This window comes from Kryptolebias marmoratus, linkage group LG16 (assembly GCF_001649575.2).
Source record: "Kryptolebias marmoratus isolate JLee-2015 linkage group LG16, ASM164957v2, whole genome shotgun sequence".
NCBI classification, from domain to species: domain Eukaryota; kingdom Metazoa; phylum Chordata; class Actinopteri; order Cyprinodontiformes; family Rivulidae; genus Kryptolebias; species Kryptolebias marmoratus.
In genome coordinates, this window is record NC_051445.1 from 5,592,600 (window position 1) to 5,614,221 (window position 21,622).

General features: G+C 38.2%; 1 protein-coding gene across 6 annotated transcripts; it reads left to right on the forward strand.

Annotated features, from left to right (window-relative positions):
* The first annotated feature begins 1,131 nt into the window (after positions 1-1,131).
* Positions 1,132-21,454, forward strand: mag (myelin associated glycoprotein). Of its 6 annotated transcripts, none has more exons than XM_017423772.2 (13): positions 1,132-1,282; positions 9,320-9,435; positions 11,962-12,063; positions 12,985-13,060; positions 13,168-13,536; positions 13,661-13,957; positions 14,154-14,411; positions 15,206-15,466; positions 15,763-16,071; positions 17,656-17,755; positions 18,371-18,467; positions 18,731-18,784; positions 19,067-21,454. In XM_017423772.2, the coding sequence occupies exons 4-13, from the start codon at positions 13,015-13,017 to the stop codon at positions 19,223-19,225; spliced, it is 1,950 nt and encodes a 649-aa protein (XP_017279261.1). In that variant the 5' UTR covers positions 1,132-1,282; positions 9,320-9,435; positions 11,962-12,063; positions 12,985-13,014; the 3' UTR covers positions 19,226-21,454. The 6 variants fall into 6 exon arrangements, with proteins under 6 accessions (XP_017279261.1, XP_017279260.1, XP_017279263.1 ...); XM_017423771.3 differs by lacking the exon at positions 1,132-1,282 and adding an exon at positions 5,892-6,044; XM_017423774.3 differs by lacking the exons at positions 1,132-1,282; positions 18,731-18,784 and adding an exon at positions 5,892-6,044.
* The last annotated feature ends 168 nt before the right edge of the window (positions 21,455-21,622 follow it).

Here is a 21,622-nt window from a genome sequence, read left to right on the forward strand (position 1 = left end):
ATAAATCTGTACACTTGTTTATGAGTTTTACATGATTAAGTGTAAACTTTTCTGCTGAAGCTCTTTTGTAACGGAAAATTTGAGCTTCACACCAGTTTTTGCTGTTAACACTAAATGCATGCTGTAGATCTGTGGGAGGGCCACCTCTAACAAAATGTAAAAGTCAACATGTAAACATTTCTGATTCAGACATAAATGTGAGCTTTTCATCCATAGCAAACCTAAACACAGTCAACAGTGCAATGTGTGGTATAACTTGTCATAACTTACAATCCAGTACAGTATTATCCTAAGATTAACAACTCATATTTAGCCGTTTGATTTTTATCTGTTGCCATCATGTTTCTAATAGTACAGCTACCGTTCTGAGACAACTGATAAATAAATTATATATATCCGTCTGTCTGTGCCTCTTGCCATTTTCCTTCTGCTTCAGAGTTGGACTCTGGTTCAAAGCTGTACACTAACTGAATCACTCCAAACACTGCAATTTGTTATTGTGCCAAAGAGATCTTTTCTGTGTTTGAGTACAATTTAAAAAAACAGAAAGTTTACTCAAAAGGCAAGTGACAATGTTAAAGTCCATATTTCTATTATAACAGTTGTAGCCATTGTTTGTGTCCCTCTGTGGTGTTTACATGTCCATCCTGTGCATGCATGAGCTTTGGTACTCCAGTTTCCTCCCACAGACCAAAACCATGCATGGTACGTTATAGGGGCTCATAAACTGACTTTAGGAGTAAATGTGTGGTTATTTACAGTATATACTGTGTGGCTCTGTGATGACACACACCCGTGGACAGGTCAGATATAATTGTCCGTGGGAGTTCCCCTCTCACTCATTGACTTGTTCAGGCTGGAGCCCTGAACAGGAGCAGATACAGAGGATGGATGGATGGATGGATGGACGGGTAAATCAGTAACCCCCAAATGTGTTGTCTGTTCTCCAAAAATCTTACAGAATCTACTGTTTTCTGTTTTCTAACCAATGATGTTTTTCTCCCTAATATGGTAATAATGTTGTGTTTCTACATCTAAGTTATTTTTGTAAACACGCTGTTATCCCAGTGATATTTATATATTATCCTTTAATTAAATAATTGTGGTATCTGCTCCTCCCACCACCTCCAGAATCACAGGTTTGTATGCCAAAGAGCCAATCTGCTAACGCAGAGAGAGTGAATGAGAGGGAGGAGGGAGAGCAGCAGAGAAAACAAACGCTGAAGGAGGGAGGACGGCTCTCTGGACTTCTCACTGGCCTCTGATCAGATCAGCTGATAAGGTAAGAGCGATGGTGTTCTCTAACTCAGCATTTACATAATACCTGTAGATTTATGAGAAAATTCACATCATGTTTCTTGCTTTTTTTACTTTTATGTGTTTAACTGTTAAAGCCTGTCTTTGTATCAGAACTGTTGTGATTGTGACTGATGACCAAACAAGGAGCAGATATTTCACGGCAGTGTTGTGTTGTGTATGTGATCGTTGTGAATATATACTTCTTCACCAATTGTAGAACTGCAATATTCTTGCAGTTAAGAGCCCTGGCAGTTTTTTGTTAATTACAGCTAAATATGATAAGTAGAATATGAGTAATATTAATATTCTCTCTGCTTCACATCTGTGTAAATAGGTTTTCAGATAGGTTTACATAATAAAACACAAACAACTTATTTAATTTATCATTTAATCACAATGTTCAGCATCCTAACCACATAACAGTTTAGATTTAGGTAAATTATTTGTGATGCAATTCTCTTAATCTTTTTAAATATTTAAAAGAAAACATCCAAAAAGATTGGAATGTCATATTCGGGTCAACAAAGACCTAAACTGCGTGTTTGTATCAAAAATGTTCTAAATCCAAGTGATGACAGTTGGAGTACAGTATGGCAACGTTGGCCAAGTAGGACAGTTTTGAGATTAGATGCACCTTTGGGAATAAAAAGCCATTTAACCCGGGTCCAATGCCTGTCACAGCTCTGAATCAAGCTCCTGAAACAGGGCTGATCAGTTTTCACTGAAACCTTTTTAAGGATTTCCTGTTTTAACAAAATCCTGTAAACGTATGAGCACATTTTTCTTTCCCAATGTGTTGAATGTAACAAATAAATATAAAATTATTTCACTTTGATTAAAAATAAATAAAAAGAATGTTTCAACCTAGTCTCTCTGTGAGTTTTAAACATGTTGAAATAAAATGATGCTGAGCGTTGATGCATGTAAACAATCTTTAGTTTTGGAATATATTAACAGATGAATGTGCAAAATAAAATTTTAAAAATCACCTACAAAATGGAACAAGAAAGCACAAAATGTTAGCATTTTTCCTACTTTTTTACATTTACAAATACCAGCCAACCTCTGCTTGTGTCCAGTGCAGTAGATGGAAGGACAATGGAGCCTTTCTCAGTGTGTTGTTCTGTCACTTGTCTCTGTCCAGTACAATCCTAACATCCCCCCCATCATCACCCACCCACACAGCATCCCACACCACCCTAAACACTACAACTGTAAAAACATGTTTTTATGTCTGTGTTTCAGCTACTGGAATTTTAGCTTTAGTAGTTTTGGGTATTTGTGTATTTGAATGTTGGATGGTTTATTATGCAGCCCTCAGAAGATGAACACACAGGATTCTGGCTGATTCATTTTGCTCAGGGTGAAGATGGACAGGATTTGCCGGCCTAAAGACTCAGTGAAGGAAGTGTCACTCAGACCTTTTCTGTTCATATCAACACTATCTCTATATGAGATCCAATGAGCCATAATTTAAAAAGAAAATGCAACTGTTCTACTTATAGCAGCTTTATTTATCAGATCTCTTTCCCAGCATACAAAAATGTGGCCATGCTCACATCAACTATCTGTTGCTGTGATATAGGAACTCATCCATGGGATTTACATCATATAAAACTGCAACGTACTTCATGACAACAGAAGCTGTGTTGCTGTATTAAACACTTCTCACTCATCAAACAAAACACAATAATTGTAAGTGATGAATGATTTTAGAATATTGGCAAATTGGAGACTGCATCCACTTGTAAAATGGGACACACATTGTTTGCCACCCGCATGCAAGTAGTGCTCACCAGCTGTGTTTGAACAGAAACTCTTGGAATGAGTCGGTGGAATGGCAGCCATCCTTTGGGGAAGAGACTCAAAAATCTGGAGGGGAGATTAGTTTTTAGGGTCTGTCTTTCCTCAGACATTCCTGGTGCTCAGTCATGCAAGAAGTGATTAAAACTGTTGCATAAAATTAAAAAGGGAAGCAGTAAAAGCTTTAAGTTGAATTGATTCTCCCTCCTCATCACTTGCTCCTTTAAGAGTGTGTGTGTGTGTGTGTGTGTGTGTGTGTGTGTGTGTGTGTGTGTGTCAGGCTGGTTGTTATTTCTCACTGCCACGAGAAGTTGCTGATCAGGAAAACAAACCTAAAGATTGGATTTGGGAAGTAGATAAACAGTAGATTTATATGTTTACTTAAACAAGAATTTATTGTCATCACTTTGCACTGGCCTTGTTTAAAACCCATTAATTTTAGTTTTGGCCCAACACGTGGCTGGTAAACTTACCAGCAGCCATAAAAGTTACAACCAAGAGAGAAAGATTGAACAAGAGACAAAGACAAATGAGCGAGAGCAGAGAGAAGGGGATTGTTGTGATTAAAAGACAATTATCTGTGCACATCGACTTCCCAGTGTTGTGCGGTGTCAGGCTCGAGCCGAGCTGTTCTGTCCCAGAAAGCCTCTGGGGACAATGGCTACTGTTTCAGGAGGAGGTTTGTTAGCAAGTCTCAGGTTTTCATGTCATGGTCACAGCACCATGCGACTCCGTGGACACTACCAATGCCGTATATGTTTCATTTGTTGCTTTTAGTGCAGACGTTACAAGTCCCCCCATTTCAAAGTACACTTTAAAATATAAGAAAAAAATAAAGCAATATAAAGCTGAAATTTATGTGTTACAACACAAAAGTCTTATTATGAGTTTGCAGTTTAAAGAACAATGTAAGTGATAGATTTGGGGCGTACCTGTTGTAAGATGATTTTATATTGTATGTAGTAATAATAATACATTTTATGCAAATGGGTGACTGCAAACGTAGAAGACAAAACAGTGACTTTATGTGAGAATAGCCTGTTGATCATCAGAAGTTGAACAAAAATGTTTGTGCCTTATTCTGTGTGTGTGTTTCTTATCAAGATATATTATGAACCATTAGACAAATTTTAATGAAACTCTAAGCAAGCAATAAAGATGGCTGCTACAGCCAACTGACCTCAGAAAACACAACAATGGCTATAATTCATTCAGTTTTACAGATATTCATCTATAACTTGGTGTGGTTGTAGATGAGAATCACTCCCATCAACTATTCCAAGCACAAACAGATTCCACAAGATATTTGTTTAAAGTTTATCATTAACTGGTTGAAAGTGTGACATCTCACACTTTTACATGAGATTTTGCAGAATGCTGAAATGTGGTTGAGGTGGCCATTTTGAATTAAAACTCCAGCATGAAAGGTGGTGGGGGATTTGCATTTATTGAAGGAGTGCTATGAATTTATTTTTAAGGAGTTTTTGAACATGTCCGAATGAAGACAGTTACATTATGTTTATTCCAAACACAAAATTTTCAAACTCAGAAGGATTTGACCAGCACCTCTTAATTTAACTAAATTTGAAAATGACTCTTTTGTCATGGGTAATAAAGTTGGGATCATATCATAAAACAAATCACAAGTTTCTAACTTACAAATTATTCCTAAGTATGTGGAACCTACCAACCCATAGCTAACAGGATACTTTCAAAAAAAACCAAACCAAACAAAACAAAACAGACAGCAATACACCTGAGACCAACAACTCCTAATCTGGTGCTATTGTAACAATAATAGGTTTAAAAACAGACATCTTTTTTATGTCTATTACCTATCCTGTGAAACCCAGCTTAAAAACGGGTAACAATTTTTGGTAATTCATGTTTTTTTAATGTTTATACAACCTAAATTAGATTGTCTTGGATTGTGTAAACATCTGACTGTAGCTGATACAGCATGTGGATATAGCAGTTCCTTTAAGGAGGACCTCAGAGCTGAATGAATTATTTGTGTGATTAAAGAAGTAGGTTTTAAACCAGCTTGCAGAAAGAATGATACATTTAAGTTTGCCTTTAAATTTTTGAAACATGCATTGTTGATGTGTAGTAAAAAAGACAACACAGAAATATCCCACTAATGAAAGCAGACACAGTGAACTTTTTTTCTCCCACTAATGTAAAGCTTCTGCACAATGTTTTTGTTTATTAGCGATTTGAAAGTCTGTCCAAACCCCGCTGGGGTAAAAATATCTGAAAACCACTTTGTCACACTCTAGAAAGCAGATTTTTGTTCACTTGGGGTAAACATGAAGCACACTGTTCTGGTTCTTTAGACTTTGAAGCCTCTGAAGCATTGACTTTTATATTTTGAAAAGTGACATTTAAAACCATTTGGACTTTCCCACTTCTTTTGCCTTGTACTGTTCCTACGCCTCCTCGTCACCCCCTCTCAAACTCTTTCAGTTCTTTTCCACAGATTTAAAAGAGACAAAACAAAATCTGTGTGCTCTGTGTGCTTTGATCATCTTAAATTGATGAATTTAAGATGATCAAAAGTGTTCAGTTTCAGCCCAAACCAATTGGTCAAGTTGGGCAGAAAGGCCTCGGAGCTCAAAGCCTCACCCATATTTGTTGAGGGAGTCGGAACAGTGTGGCCCTTTGTGGTCCCCTGTGTATTTATGAATGGTTGAGCTTTAGGGTGAAGCTTCAGAACAATGCTGCTATACTGAAGGGCTGAATTTCATATGGGAGGGGGGAATGATGGCGGCAGTGGTGGTGGGGAGGGCATTTTATTCTCCACTGTTGGGGCTTGGTACAGAGAGTGGCGAGAGGTTTTGCTGGTGTGACTCTTTGCATGTAAGTGTCCGAGGAAAGAAAGCAAGAACTGCTCATACAGGGGTTCCTGAACATTTGGACATTGGCCACAATTACCTACTCAGGTGAGGAACAGCAGCTCTTTTTTCTGATTTGTTATTTTTTATGCCTTTTGGAGCTTTTGGCATTTCAGATTTTTCTGTAAAGAAGAAGCAAAATATTATATTTTGCCACCTTGTTAAGGTCAAACACCTACATTCAGGGTGAGTGTGTATGCTTGTTTGTGTGAACACTCATAATTGATGCGATGAGTTAGTGAGTGCAAAACTGAATGAGTCACAAGTTTGACAGCATTAAGTCATGGATAAGTGTGTGAGTGTGTGTTTGTTGGTGATTGCCTGGATAAAGGAATGCGTTTGTGGTGATGTGATGATGTGAATGTTCACACAAGAATGAGCAAGATTGTTTCATATTTCGGTGGGGGCTACAGAAAGCCCAGCCAATTCATACTGGTATTACTGGACAGATTTCAGCGCATGAGCAACTCCTTGTTTACCACATCAAAACAACCAAAACAGCTTTGGTCTGATTTTTATTTTATTTTAGTTTTGAATGATGTTTGGTTTTCAGAAGGTGTAGAACACTGAATCTCTGCATCTGCAAGTGGGTGATTTCTTTTTTTTTTTAGCAAAATTACCTGTAACATATTTATTTTGTGCAGGATAATTCAATTAATAGATCTTCTAAAAATAAGCAAGATCTTAATCCTTATAAATAAATCAAATTCAAAATAGTTCACAAAATGTTAGCCGTTGCTGACGTCAGGGTAAGAAAATGACTGAACATCTGCATTAAGTTTCTTCGTTCACCCACTTAGAATTTTAGAGATTTTTGAAACATTGTAATGTGTCACTACATAAATCTTGTATGACAATAATTCCCACTCTGCCAGTTTTTTGGTACACATTTTTTGTCATCCACCCAAATTTGAACAATTTCAGACAAGTGGTGCTTAAAACTCATTTCTTCTTGCTTGCAAAATCTAATCAAACAGCGTGTTTGGGGAGTCCTCTGAAAGGGCCACTTTTTATTTGTATAGGCTGCTGAACAGGTGACGGCTCTGTTTCTCGCCCCTTTTTGTTCAAAGCGGAAGGGAGAGCACTCATATGAGGGAGGAGGCCTGTGGCTCACCATCTGCGCACAGAGATGGGAATTGCCAGACTTATTCTGTTTGCCAGGTAGAAAAGAATTTTAAAAAGCTGCTGGGTGCTCCTGGTCTCTTGTTTTGTTTGTAAGCTGCCAACTCAAGCTCTCCTTGTCCTGAAGTGTTTTCTTTGCTCTTGGTAAAAATCTTGACGTGAACCTGGTGGTGGGATTTGGAAGAGGGGGAAAAAGGAGCGTGAATTTAAAGTTCAAGCCACAGAGAAAAGCTTTGTTTTAAATGGAACTGTTGATGTAGCTTCACTATTACTCACTCAGGGGAAGAAACCCACACAAAACCATCTAAGAAGAGTTTTGTCTTTTTTCACTTTTCCTTTTGAAAAACACCTTAAATAGAAGTATCCTTCAAACCGTCAGATAATATGATCAAAAGCATGTTTGGGTTGTATCTAAAAAAAACAAAATAATGCATCATGAGCAAAAACAAGCAATTTAATTTAATTTTTTTATTCCTTCAAAGTCCAGTGTTTCATTTATGCGAACACTTTCTACAATACTTCGAACAGGCTGTGTGACTGGATGTTGGCTTATCTCCGTCTTCATGTTTATATTTTGAGTCTCTGAGTGTGTATGTAACGCGCGCTGGGCTCATCACAGCTCAACGTGGCATGTGTGGGAGGGGGGAGCAGTCATGTTTTAAGACCATCTGCTCCACTGAGTATTTTAGTGGGGGCCTTAGCTTGTGGTGGATCAACGCGCGTCACAGGCAAGCAGCAAGGCGCAAGCTGTGAGCGGGCCTGTTCCGGAAAAAATTCCTCCAGTTTGTCCTTTGCACAATGGGCAGTGTTCTGCACACAAGGTTGCCATTCTTTCTACCCCCTCCGTCCAAGAGCTGTGGCGCTGCTCTTGTACATGGGCTGCAGACGGTATTCACAATGAAAATGTTCTTCTTGGCACAGCCAGTGGTTTGTGTGAGCAATTTCACTTACATAGATGAATCATAAAAGGTGCCACGGCCTGATTTAGCAGTAATGATTGTTCAGATCGCATCTGTGTCCCTCAGGACTAATGCGTAGCAAGCAATTATACTGAAGTTTGATTAGAAATGGATCTCTTGCAGAAGGCAATATAAGTATCAGATGAAAATAACTTTTTTTTGTGATATAGGATCACAGAGACACACAAAGTTTTGTATGACTGTTTAATGTATGGCTGCAAAGATTAACTGCAGCCCCAGCAGGACAATGGAGCATGCTTAATTTCCAACAATCACAGAGGAGGTGCAGAGGAAGGTCACATATCAGCACGCCCAAAAACTGACGAGTGTGCTGGCCTGCCTTATGCTGCGTGTGTGTGTAGGGGTTTATGGCATGCTGCTTGTTCATTTGTCCACAGCACCAGAGCATCAGTGTGAGATTTTGTCTTCGGTTCCTCTCCAGGCCAGCTTGTTTGTGGAGGGATTCCCTTGAGGTTTGCCACAGCTCATTCAATTCCACCACTTGGCTGGTGGTCTGACGGCTTTTGAACACAAGTGACGCACTCGTGATGAAACAGTGAAGGAGACACAAGTTGTCTTTGTTGTATTAATATGTAAACTAGGTGGATTTCTCAGTAGATCCGTGCTTGTGTTCCCCACCTCCAGACATTCCTCATCAGGGCAAACATTAGACTTGCATGTGGCATCAAAGCAAAACAAAAATGCCGTCATAAGTTTTTTTAGAATCATTTCTGAAATTAAAATCTTCCCACAAACGGCTACAGATTCCAACACTTTCTAGACTCTAATTATGGAGCTTTTAAATTGCAGTAAAAAAAAAACTTACAGATCAAAATCGGCATCAAAGTAAATCTGTGATTTATATAATCATATTTCTTTCACAAGTTCCTCCTACTCTTCATATGTTGCCTTAATGCAGCCTTACTGAAAGTCATACTGACTCATCCTCTGTTCATTATTCATGCTTAAGCATAAATAGCTTTAAAAGAGTTTAAGTTACTTCAGCCTCTGAGACAGATTCTGAAATTCTGAGATTCTCAGAGATCAAGGCACATAGAGGCACATGGGGGTACATCAGGGAGATGATGAAACAGAGGAATGGAATGCTGAGTGGGCCATGGAGCAGTTTTAGTTACGACAGAAAGCATATTTAAATCTTCCCACATCTCATGTTAACAAGCCTCCTCTCTTCATGTCTGCCAATATTTGATTTTATCCCCTTTTCTGTGTATCTTCCTACAGAATCTGTCATCTGATACTCACAGCAGGACAGCCAGCTCAGGGAGAACAAAAACAAAGTAAGGAAGAGAAAGACGTCTTCAAGACTGCGAGGCAGCAGGAGCCTGGTGCTGAGGCTGGTATGAGGCAAGTGTTTTCTGTGCATGCCTTTAACCGTGCACACGTATGCTCTGTGCTCCGTGCCAGCTTGTTGTCCGTCCCATCAATGAGGCCCTTGTTGGGGTTAGCGGTGGTGTCAGTGGCCATGCCTGGCTGCTCAGCTCTGTTCTCCCCTGCTGCTGCTGATGCACGGCCTCCCACTCTCACTTGACATACTCATGCAGCTCCTGACCTTTTTAAAGATGTTGTGCTTGATGAAACACTTGAAAAAAGTTGAATATGTTGTAGTTTGCAGTGTGGCATCATGCCAAGATGTCTCAAAAGGTGGATCTTTCCAGTCTTAGATGTTGTTTTCAAAAAACATTCTATAAATGTACCTACCTTCTTATATAAGGTACATGTGATCACAATCTGATGCCAGTTCATACCAAGGCTGGTCCTTGTCCATTATGATAAGCTCTCCTAACTTGTTTAAAAACATATTCTTATTTTATAAAGGCAGGAATATTCTGTCACTTGGAATGATCTCATGGAATTTTGTGCTCTCAATTTCTGTTATAATAAATGGATCAAAATAAGCAAGCTGGGTCTTTCGATTCCCCTATTTTTCTGTCATGACAAAAAATTCAACAATGAATTTTTACTTTAATTATTCATCATATGAAAACTCACTGTTTACTGGAAGCTGATGCTACTTTTAAAGGTGGGATAAAATAACTGGTAGCTTTAAAAGTGAGGATTCTATTCACAATTAGAGTTCACTGCCCCCATGTGGTCAAAACGATTAATTACTGCAGGTTTAAAGATGAGGGATCAGTAAGAAAATATATAGAACATCTAACTGTCAAGCAAACGTCTGTACATAAAAACATATCTTTAATTCTGTGGCTGTCTGTCAGCGAGGCTGCATGATGACCAGCATGACGCATCCATGGCGATGTCAAACAGACAGAATTTCTTCCCTGCTGTCCATCAACAAAGTTAATATTGGCCCCCTGGATTCTCTGGGGGATGTTGAGATGTGTTAATCATGAAGCTCTGAAGCTCGATCCACTCCCAATCTCGCCATCTGCACACACCGGCTGCTGCAGCACGGGGCCAGAATCCTCTGCTTGTTCTTTTTTTTTTTTTTTTTTGCGTGCGTTAATTTAACTTTTTTTTCCCCTGAAAAAAAAAAAATCACACTGGTATATATTTGATTAGCATACTATTTTTAAACTTAATTATGTAAAGTACTCAAAATTTAGCACATATTAAATTGTTGAAAAATTAAAATAGATAATACGAATTTGAAACTTCGCTGTTATGAACTGTAGAGGGCTGAGTAATCACCAAATTTGTTATCAGCTTTGAGATGTGTCATATGCAGACATATAAACCAAAACTGCAACAACCCCAAACTGGGCAACACAAATGGATAAATGAATAATAAAACGTGTCTTTAGTTTAGTTTTAGTGTCTTGTTTTAGGTTATTGTCTTTCTTCTCTCCTGTCATTTCAGCTGTTTAATATAAAATAAAGCAAAATTAGCCCAAATCATAACTGATTTCAAAAATACGTAATTGTAACTTCCACACATTATTATTATTATATTAGCTAGAAGGTGGTTATTGAACTAAAAATGGAAAATAATATAAATTTATACTGTTTTTGGTATAATTTGATTAGCACTCAGGTCCACTTCATAAGTCCTTTTTTATGCAGCCTTATAACATAACAGTACATGATATATGTGAAAATATGTAATTTATTTTATTTTGTTTAGTTTTAGAGGGTGTGATACAAATCTTGTAAAGGTCAACTTACTTTAGGTGAACTTACTTTAAGCTTTGAAGGAAAGTGGTCCTTGCTTTCCTCCTCCCCACACGTATGGGACATATACTATCGGAATCCTGACCTTTTAAACCCTGATTGACCCATTTGGCTGTGGCTATATTAGGACACTGAATATGAACTGTTTACATTCTCTTTGTGTTAAAGGTTCTAATGCCTTTAATGCCTCACAACACATGAAGTGGCTGCTGAAAGATACAGAAAGAAAAATCACTGAGTTCTTGGCATTTGTAATCAGTCTGTGTACTGTCAGATTATATCAAAGATTCATTTGGTTTCACTATAAACAAAGATAGTTTTGAATACATTAAAATCTCAGGAAGTTTGATTCTGTTGTGCTACTTTACTCATTTAGCCTTTCAGTGCCGCTTGTTTACAAACTGTACATTGTCATCAGGGCGCACTGTCAGCCCCTCCCTTTCTCCTGATTTTTTACTAGCACAGCACAAATAGCATCAGTAATTTACTGATGACATGATGTGTGGTGACTGGTGTTTGGCTTCATGTCAGAGCTCAGCCAACAGTGGGACTCATTCACTGTAAGGGCTTACGTATGAGAAACTGCACAGAGAGCGAGCAAACAGGTGCTCACTGACGCCATCTTTGTGTGACTTGCTACAGTTCTGTGTAAGACCAAGTGATGTAATCGCCTGATCATACTAATGTAAGACATTTTTTTTTTGTTGGTTTGTTGGTTTGTTTGTTTCTTGTAGAGAAGAAGGCTGTCAAGTGGTAGGGGTGTGAGTCAACACCCTCTAGTGGAGCTGTCGACAAACTGTCCTGCAGAGATTCTGTTTGAACCTTCAGCATTTCAGGTAAAACTAATGTCACGTTCTTGGTTACAAAACACTCTGAACAATCTACCCCATAATATTATCAAATGTTAAACTGCTGCATACTGAATACTTTTAGTCTTGAAAAGTAGTTGATTTTTACTTCAGTAAATTAAACGTATTTTAGAGAAATCAAATATTAGGCTTTAAGTAGACTGATATTTAAGAGTTTTTGTGTTCTTTTTAATTAAAGTGTTCATTAATACACATTAAGAGATCTATGCTGTGGGAATACAAGAAGGTTGTGTTGAGGTTTTGTTCATCTCATGATATAAAAATGATTTAATATAACTTGTTCACTTAATGTTATGGTTTGGTAAATAATTTTACCCATGACAGCAGATCTATTGCCCTATCTGTGTCTCAATAATAAAAGACAAATAAATTAGTCAGTCAAACTTTATTTATATAACCCCTTTCCAACAAGAATGTAATCATCGGTTTACAAGAGAAAACAGCATTTGGTTTTTTTTAACAGTTGTTAAAGTTTCAGACGTATTGATCTTAGGATTAGGTGAATTAAAGGAAATCACCTGATCTTAATATAAATAATTTAAACAAAACAAAAACAAGACAACAAAAAATCAAAAACATCAAAATTGATTTGCTTTATTAATGCTTCAGCTTCCCTGACCAAAATCTCTTTGTCAAGAGCAATGATACACGTTTTGTTCTTCTTTTTGTCCTTTTGTCAGGGGTATTTTACCTCTGTTGACAGAGTGTTTAGACACTTCAGCACACATTTAAAAATAGATCATAGATCATAGCTGACAAAATCTTGTTATGACCATTATATGTGATCCAGAACAAAAGCTGTGTGCAGGTTTCAAAGAATTATGGTGGAGTTTTGTGCTTGTTGCAGTACTATAATCTGCCACTGACTGAGGATGTTGTCTCTTCCAGAAGTCTATGGTCCAGCATTAAGCAGAGACCATGTGGTGTTTGGAGCTGCTCTTACCTTTGCTGTTGATCATTCATGGTAATACATTCCTGCATGTCTTTCTTGTTGGATGACAGAATAATCAAGACGATGCATTTGAAGAAGATATCCATCGAAATTAACTCATCATCTGTCTCCACTTTTAGATGCCAGTTGCCAGTGGAATATTTGGTTACCTCGGGATATCTCAGCCATGACAAACTCTTGTGTGGTCATCCCGTGCAGCTTCATGTATCCATCTGGAATCAGGCCCAATCGAGGCATTCATGGGATCTGGTATTTTGGCCAGCCCTACCCACAACTTTTCCCGCCTGTAGTCTTCAAATCACTCACAGAAGTTGTGCACGAGAGCTACAAGGGTCGCACCAAGCTGCTGGGTGACCTAAACCAGAGGAACTGCACTCTGCTCATTGGCAACATTGGTGCAGAACACTCAGGGAGGTACTACTTCCGGGCAGATGTTGGTGGAGCCAACAAATATTCATACCCTGACTTTGCTGAGCTCAAAGTTTTGGGTGAGCCAACAATAAGATTAATTTACTGGAATACTGGGCTTGCAAAGGAGCTATAATTCAGTAACAATGACAAATTTGCTTTCAGTTTCCACAACATAAAGGCTAAATGTGTTTTGTTCTTCAGATCAGCCCAACATTGACATCCCAGAGGAGATTGTCAGTGACGAGAACCTGGAGCTGACATGTTATGCTCCTGATAACTGCCCGGACATGACTCCGGAGATCCAGTGGATGTACACGGATTACCTGCCCGACCCGGAGTTCAGTAGTGAATACCTGGAGGAGAGCAACACAGCAGTGATTTCTAACACCCTCATCTTCACACCCAGACCTATGCACAACGGGCAGCTGCTGGGTTGCAGGGTCTACTACCCCAACACCACACTGGTCTATGAGAGGCTCATCTCACTGGATGTCAAGTGTAAGTTAAAAATGATTCTCATAACATTTGTAACTTTATTTTTTAGCTTATTTTCTAAACAAAATGATGCATGGAATATGCATAAACCTAAAATCATTAGACTAAGAAAGGTTGTTCTCTCTTTAAAATGACCTTTTTTGTGCATCTGGACATCTGAGTGCTTGAAAAACAAGTTTTTATTTACTCGACCTTGCAGACTCTCCTCGATCCGTGTGGGTGAATGTATCCTCAGAGGTGATGGAGGGCAGCTCTGTGACGCTGCACTGTGAGGTGGACAGCAACCCTCCTCCCAGGATCTCCTGGATGTTCGGAGACCAGGAGCTGCTGTGGGACACAGCATCCAACCTCTCCCTCTCCCTGGATGACGTCACTCCTGCAAATGAAGGGATTTACACTTGTGTTGGAGACAATGGCTATGGGATTATGAACACCTCTCTGTACCTGGCTATCAAGTGTAAGTCGAACAGATGGTAAATGAGTCCCAGAATACAAAAAGTTTTAGAAAGATACATAAGGCCCTATTTATAGCTTGTGATGTGTCTTACCATTTTTTGCTCAAAATCTTTCAGATAATTTCATTCACATCAGTTTACAGATGAAACCACAAGGAGGCAATATAAGAACAGTAAAAGATTTAGGTCAACATGGCTAACATCAGCCTTTGAAACACAACGCTCCTTTATGTTTCGTATATTGTCATTTCAGAGTTGTGTCTAGTTATAGTGTTTCATCATTTAACATTTGCATTTATTAAAATCCTTCTACAGAATGTTTTTACATTTAGATAAGCTCACTCTCTTTGTCTCAGAAACAAATTCATGTTTCTAGAAGTACCGAATGCTTAAAAAAAGATTAAAATGTCAGTATTACATCACTTTAAACACAGTTTTAGTTGATTGATTATTGGAACCGCTGATAACTTTGTTCTAATTTATTCTCATAGCATATATTTCCAGGGTTGGATCAGATTACTTTCAAATGTAAAGAGTTACTGAGTGTGTGGGACAAACTATTTGTTTTTTAAATTAGGTAAATAATCTGCTAAACAAACAGAAACAAATATGAATGTTTGAGCTTAATGTTGCTTTATGTAGCATAATAAGGAAAGAAAAGAGCCACAATATTCTGAGCTCCACAAATTCTCCTCAATAAAAGGCTTCTTTTTGTTCCTTTGATAAAATATTGTCAAAGAATATTAAGGGACTGTTTAGGAAAACCCAACAAGCTGATTTATCCGTTTTGTTGTAGACCCTCCCCGTGAACCAGTGGTAAATGAATCGATGACAGTTCTCGAGGGCGCCTCACTGGCTTTGCACTGCAACACAGAGGGAAGCCCAGCTCCGACCCTCACTTGGCTGAAGGACGGGGAGCTGGTGGGCACCATCACTGCTGGCGAGCTGTCAGTGCTGGAGATTGTGGAAATCACACCTCAGGAAGACGGACATTACCGCTGCCTGGCTGAGAACGAGCACGGGCGAGCCAGCAGCTCCCTCAACATCACTGTTGAGTGTGAGTGTGCTACTGTCCTCCATTATGCCCAATAATAAAGCTTAAAAATATTGTAAAAAAAATATATAAACAAAGAAATAAATTAAACACTGTAGCATTGAATTGTATCCATCTGCAGCCAATTTCTTTTAAGATCTTTTATATGTATGCTGCCATTTTGTGGAGGCTTTTTCTAAATTGTTTTATATTTAAAGTCTTACCTATATCAGAATTTTATTATTACAGAAGAAAAGACAATATTTGATACTATTTACTACTGTTTAAAAAGTTCTTCAATGTATTTTTCTGCTCCATAGATGCCCCGGTCCTTCTGGAGGAGTCAAAGTGCACTGTGGTGAGGGAGGGAGTTCAGTGCGTCTGCATAGCCACAGGAAACCCTGAACCCACTATTGAGTTTTACCTGCCGGACCTGAACATCACCATTAATGAAACTGACGGCCGGTACAACTTCTACACACACACAGATGGACACACATCCACTGCAATGATCAAGCTGCGGGAGAAAGGTGAGCGGGCTGACAATGGCGGACCAGCTGTGAACGTCCACTGCAGCATGTTCAACATTTATGGAAGAGAGAGCGTACTTTTGGAGCTACAGCAGGAAAGTGAGTACAAAACTGCACCTGACTAGTTGGTTCTGAGTGTTTGAGTTTACTTTTGATTTTCTGGTTTTTATTATCATTGTTGTGTTATGAAAATATATGATAAAATGCATCTTACATGACACTATAACTTTATCTGGGGTCGACTAGGTCCAAAAGTAAGTTATGAATTGAGCCATTAGGATTTGAAGCCCAAACATTCTTCATAGCTGGAGCTCATCAGCTTCACATCCTTCTGATCTCATCTTATCTTGAGAGTAGGAAGTCAGAATGGACTTCTGCACGACTAAAGTAAAAAGTGCAAAAACAAATATGTCAGATTTGGGGTTTGGATTTGCAAATCCTCCTCAGCAGGTTTATATGTCTCCCAAAAGAGAAAAAAAAAATGCTAACAGTATATTTTTGTATGTGTTTGTTTTATCTTTTTACTATGGACCTTTTATGTGTCTGGAATAAAGAATTATTATTATTATTATTGTTTATCAGTACTTGGCAGTGCAACTTGGAGTACAACGCTGCAATCTGCCTTAATAAAAATGAGTTATAGACATCAGTGAATCATTGCCAGTATAAACAATATTTATTTACAAAAAACTTCAATTAGAGAAACAGACCAGCAGTCACACTCAGGGTTTATGAAGCTTACATTTATGTTGGAGTTACAACCTTTTTTATTGACCATTACTTTATGTCATTGTCATTATTTGCTGTTTGTAGCATCTACACCAACCTGAAGTAGTTTGATTGAAAAAGACACTGTAGTCAAACTACTAATGAGGGAAAGATGAGTATTTGAAAGTAAAATTGGTTGTTAGGTATTAGGTGGATGATAATGTGGGCTTGGTTTGCTGTGCCTTCTAGTTAAGGACCATAAATGCAGCTGTTCTGCAAACGGCTGCAAATACAAAATTGTGAAGAGTGTTTTACTTTTATATGTGATACTGTGATCGAAGCATGTTACAAACATCAAAAAGCACATTCAGTTTCTTTTAAACTGATATGACACGTTGGTGAAGAAAACAGAAAAGATATAAAAAAGGTTTGATGATACTTAGTGCTTAGTATAGATTACAACTCTGTGCTATTGAGCTGTATTGATGTCTAAAAGCAATTAAAAACTCTGCATTGGTTGGTCCTTCATTACAATAAACTCAGGATCTGTAATTAATTCCTTATCACTGCCCTGCTCCAGGAAATTAAGGTCGGATTGATCCACAGCAAAAACTAGACTTCATCAGTAGCACAATCTTGTTTCAGAAAGTTATGCTGCATTCTGTTTACCTTGGGAATGATGTTAAACCCAATTTAACCATGTTCCAGTAGCAACTTGGAAAGACAGAAGCTTTTGCTGATTGTTTTGCTCAGTACACAGGCTAAATATTATTAGCAAAACAAGAAAATAAAAAATCAGACATAGCTTTTTTTGACAACATTTTAACTGAATTTGTGTCAAATACATGGACTTTGACAGATGATGTCTGATTGGATCAATCAATCTTCCAAAACACCAAAAAGATCCTATTTAATCATTGTACTGTTTTAAATATTGTCATTGTTTTTTTATGAATGTACTTTTTTTTCTTTCAGAAAAGTACATGATGGCAGTTATAGTTGGCACCATTGGAGGAGTAGCTGTCATTGCCTTCATCATCGCAGCAGTGAGATATGTGGGCCAGAATAACAAAAAGTGAGTATGAATGATAAACTAATAGAGAGGCCAAGGTGAGGCAGCAGTAGTAGTTTTGCTCACTAAGCAAAATGATTTACTGAAATCTAAGGAAACACTTGAGCCTAGCCATCCATTCTAAAACACGTTTGCACACAGTATTCGAGTGAATGTGGCATTAATGTGGACGTGAGAAATTTTTGTCTAGAGCCATTTCAGTTTGTTTGCTACATCAAAACTCACATGAAATCTTTGGAAATTCACATTGGCTGCTACATAGAGTGGGTTAGCAAGCTGGACTAACATTATATTTTGCAGGCATGATTCCCTGCTCTGACACTGCTTCTGTATCCTTGACCTGCTATGCTAAATACAACCCAGGTAGCCCTTTTTAACCAAGGTGTCTAAATTTAGCCTCGGTGCTTCATTGGACCCCCAAATTTGCTTTTTACTGTAGATCAGCCCTGATGTGATCTCAGCAACTAAACCCATAAAATAACCACTTCACTCACAGCCAAAAATGGCCTCCAGCATAACCTGACAGAGCTTGTTTTAAAATGGATGCCCAGGCTTGGCGTGTCGCCCTGCGTTAGTGGCAAACGAGACCGAGTCTGATTATGTGACTCCGTCCCTCAGAGAGAATGGCAACCCTAGGCAGGACGTGGTCCTGGAGAACCCAGCTTTGTACTACAGCGCAGTCAAGAAGGACAAACAAAATCTGAGGAAGAAAGTGGTGAGACATAATGATGTCAATAATTATGATTCTGATTATCGAGGGGTTGGACGACCATTCTCAGAATGTTTGGGGTTAAAGTTTTGTGTAATGAAAAAAGTATGAGAGCCCATTTTATCCTCTTAAATGAGGTAATAAAGCAAACTCTCCTACTAGCAATCTAATATCTCCAACAATGACCTTTCAAATCACTGTTTTCTCTTGCTTTCATCGCTTCTCTGCATTTTTCTGTCTGTTTTTTCTCTCCCCTAACTCTGGCACAGCTTAAGACAGAGCTGTTGGGCTCAAAGTTTAACTCCATTCTAGAGGAGACTACGGTAAGGTTCCCAAACAAATCCCCATTAAAAACACCAGCCTCAGTGACAGACGCATCTCCTCGCAAATCAACTTCTGTTCTGTTCACTCCAGTTCGTTTCTGAACCTGCCTTCTACATGGCTTTCTCATTGTTAACACAAACAGCCAAACTAACAGGCAACATCTCAGTCTTCCAGTCAATATGTCAAACAGTAACCACTAACATCTTTTTATGGTTTCTGTTGTTCTCTTACCACCATCTTGACAGTGACTTGAGGGTGCTGAACGGTTCCTCTATCTGCAGGGAGAAGACGGGGATTATCAATCTGTGGGCTCTATGGCAGGACTGGAGAGGCACGAGCTGAACTACGCTGCTCTGGAGTTTATGGGTGGCAGGCCCAGGGAAGGGGCGTCAGGGAGGGGGGATGACGGCAGCAACTACACCGAAATCAAAGCCAAATGAATCGCAATCCTTCCCTGATCCCTCGGCTATGCGAGATGCAGTGGCAGCCCCGAATTATACACATCTCCTGCACCACAGACTATGTATTAACTCCTTCACCTTCCTCATGGGATGTGTCCCTGCTTATGAGGACTTCTTGTTTCAGATATGTAACTTGTAATGTACAGTTCTAAGACAGTAATGCCCTCCCCCTGTGAGCTGCCCCTTCTCCGTGAGATGTCCCTTCTTATGGCACTGGTTGAAAAAGATGGTAGTTTTCCGGGTTTGAGCAAGACCTAGGACAATATCAACAAATTTTTTTGATATCAAACCTTGGTTCATGTACTTTTACTTTAGTGTTGCTTTATCTGTGCAATTGTCCATGTCTCATCTGTCTCACTATTTGTTCTGCATCTGTCTGATAACTGTCACTGCGTCTGCTGCCAGTCGAAGAATCAGGGCAAGGAGTAACAGTGTTTTCGTTCCCTTATCGTTTCTGTATGTTTATCAACAGAGAGTGAACCTTCTTCTCCCTTTGTTTTGGTTAATTACATCCCAAGAAGATAACTGACAGAGGCAAGAGTGGGAAACTTACCTTGGCAACCTTTCTCTGCATAGTTGTATTTAATATGTACTGTTACTATGTAGACTCTCACAATAAACTGAAAAAGGTCACCATCTGCTTTGACAATAAATGAAATTATTCTATAAATTTAAGCGACACCCACTTCTGAACATAGAAAAAGCTGCCACATTCTTCATTTCAGCATTTTACATTAAATTTTGACATGTTTTCCTGCACCATGGCCAGGAAATGTTTATGTTCTACTTCTTCTCTCTGAACCACACGTTTCCCTTACATGCTCTGTGATTAATTTAGAAAATACAGACATAAAGCACAATATACTGTATGTGTGTGTGAGTGGCCAAAGTCATCTTTTTTAGACAATGTGTGTATTGTTTGCATGTGTGTGTGTATTCAAACTGTGCTAAAAGATCAGCAGTGTCTGATTTGTGGGGTCTTTGGAAAGTTTGAGCATCTTGTCGTTGTCCTTGTGAAATGGAGGCTTCATTCTCACAGGACTGGGTCTGAATGGCAAACAGTCACGCCAATTAGCCAGCTGGTTGTGCTATTCAAACACATTTGATAAATATGTGATATAATATTAAAGCTCCTAATAGTCTAACTTTATAATGATGGTGTTATAATAAAATAATGTATATTTATAAAGAATGGTAAAAGCAAAGTGTGTAGAAAATACCTTGAATGAGTGTTTTGACAGCAAACATTTGTTTAATTGTTGAAAAACAACAAAAGGCCAATGTAATAAATTAAAACTAGTCTTGCAACACATCTCACCAGCCATCCTGAACACTGTCTTAATATAGACTTAGAAACTATTAGTCAAACTCTAATATGTAATCTATTGGAAAAAAAAACAGAGGCAACACTTACAAACAGAAGTAACCTTATTATTTACTGTAACTGAGGGGGGTTAAAGTATTGCACTTATTAATAAATTTACAGATTTAAAGTTCAGCATTTTTAAACTGATTTTTATTTTACAAGAATTGTCATTATATTGACAGGCAAGATGTCCATGGTAATAGTTAGTGACACTGAAACATAACGTGCATAAATTTACTTACAAATAGCATATTTTTTTATTTCATTGCCGTATTTGTTTGTTGTATCTGCAGAGTTTGAACAATCTGAGCTCAAACTGTCAAATTTCATAATAAGTAATTCAGAACTGCTGAGACATTTATACAGAGGCTAAAAGACGCTTGACGTACAGCTGCTACAAACTTGCCAGCAAAGCTGAAACTTCTTCTGTCAATAATGCCTTAAAATAACTCATAAATAAAATGCAGCCATTTTTACTTGTTGTGTTTTTGTGTTAAAATTGACTATAAATGACTGTATTTAACCATATTTTTAAATTAGCAGGTAGACTTTGGTTTAGTGATTAATACATCAATGTGCACATCGATCTGATACACATTTAGGTATTTTAGAAATGTGGTTTCCTATGAATGTACAGCTTAAAAAGCCTCTGTTGTTGTGGTTAATTCTAGTCTTTTATTTAGACAGTGTTCAGTTGGCCTAATAATGAAGAATTCATGACACACATGCTTGCATTCTTACATATTATTTTTGTAGTTTATTTTCTTTTATTGCACAAATATCAAATATGTCTAATCTTTTGTCTCAGTGTGTTGTAAAATAAATTTGTATGTTCAAAACCTTGTGGTAAATATAATTTTCATTATGAACCTTCCCACCCTACCTTAAAAAAGTTACAAATAATTTAAAGCAGGATTTTGCAGACCCTCTGCTCACTTTTTTTTTTAATATGTCAAAATTCATGTCTTTGGTTTTATGCAAGTACAAATAAAGAAGAAAACAAAACACAT

What these genes read in the sequence shown, in the direction of transcription:
- mag (XM_017423772.2), top strand. Translation starts at nt 13,015, where the DNA reads ATGTGGTGTTTGGAGCTGCTCTTACCTTTGCTGTTGATCATTCATG. An exon ending in TCTGTACCTGGCTATCAAGT is followed by an intron (nt 14,412 to 15,205) that starts GTAAGTCGAACA and finishes GTTTTGTTGTAG; the next exon opens with ACCCTCCCCGTGAACCAGTG. An exon ending in CCATTCTAGAGGAGACTACG is followed by an intron (nt 18,785 to 19,066) that starts GTAAGGTTCCCA and finishes CTCTATCTGCAG; the next exon opens with GGAGAAGACGGGGATTATCA.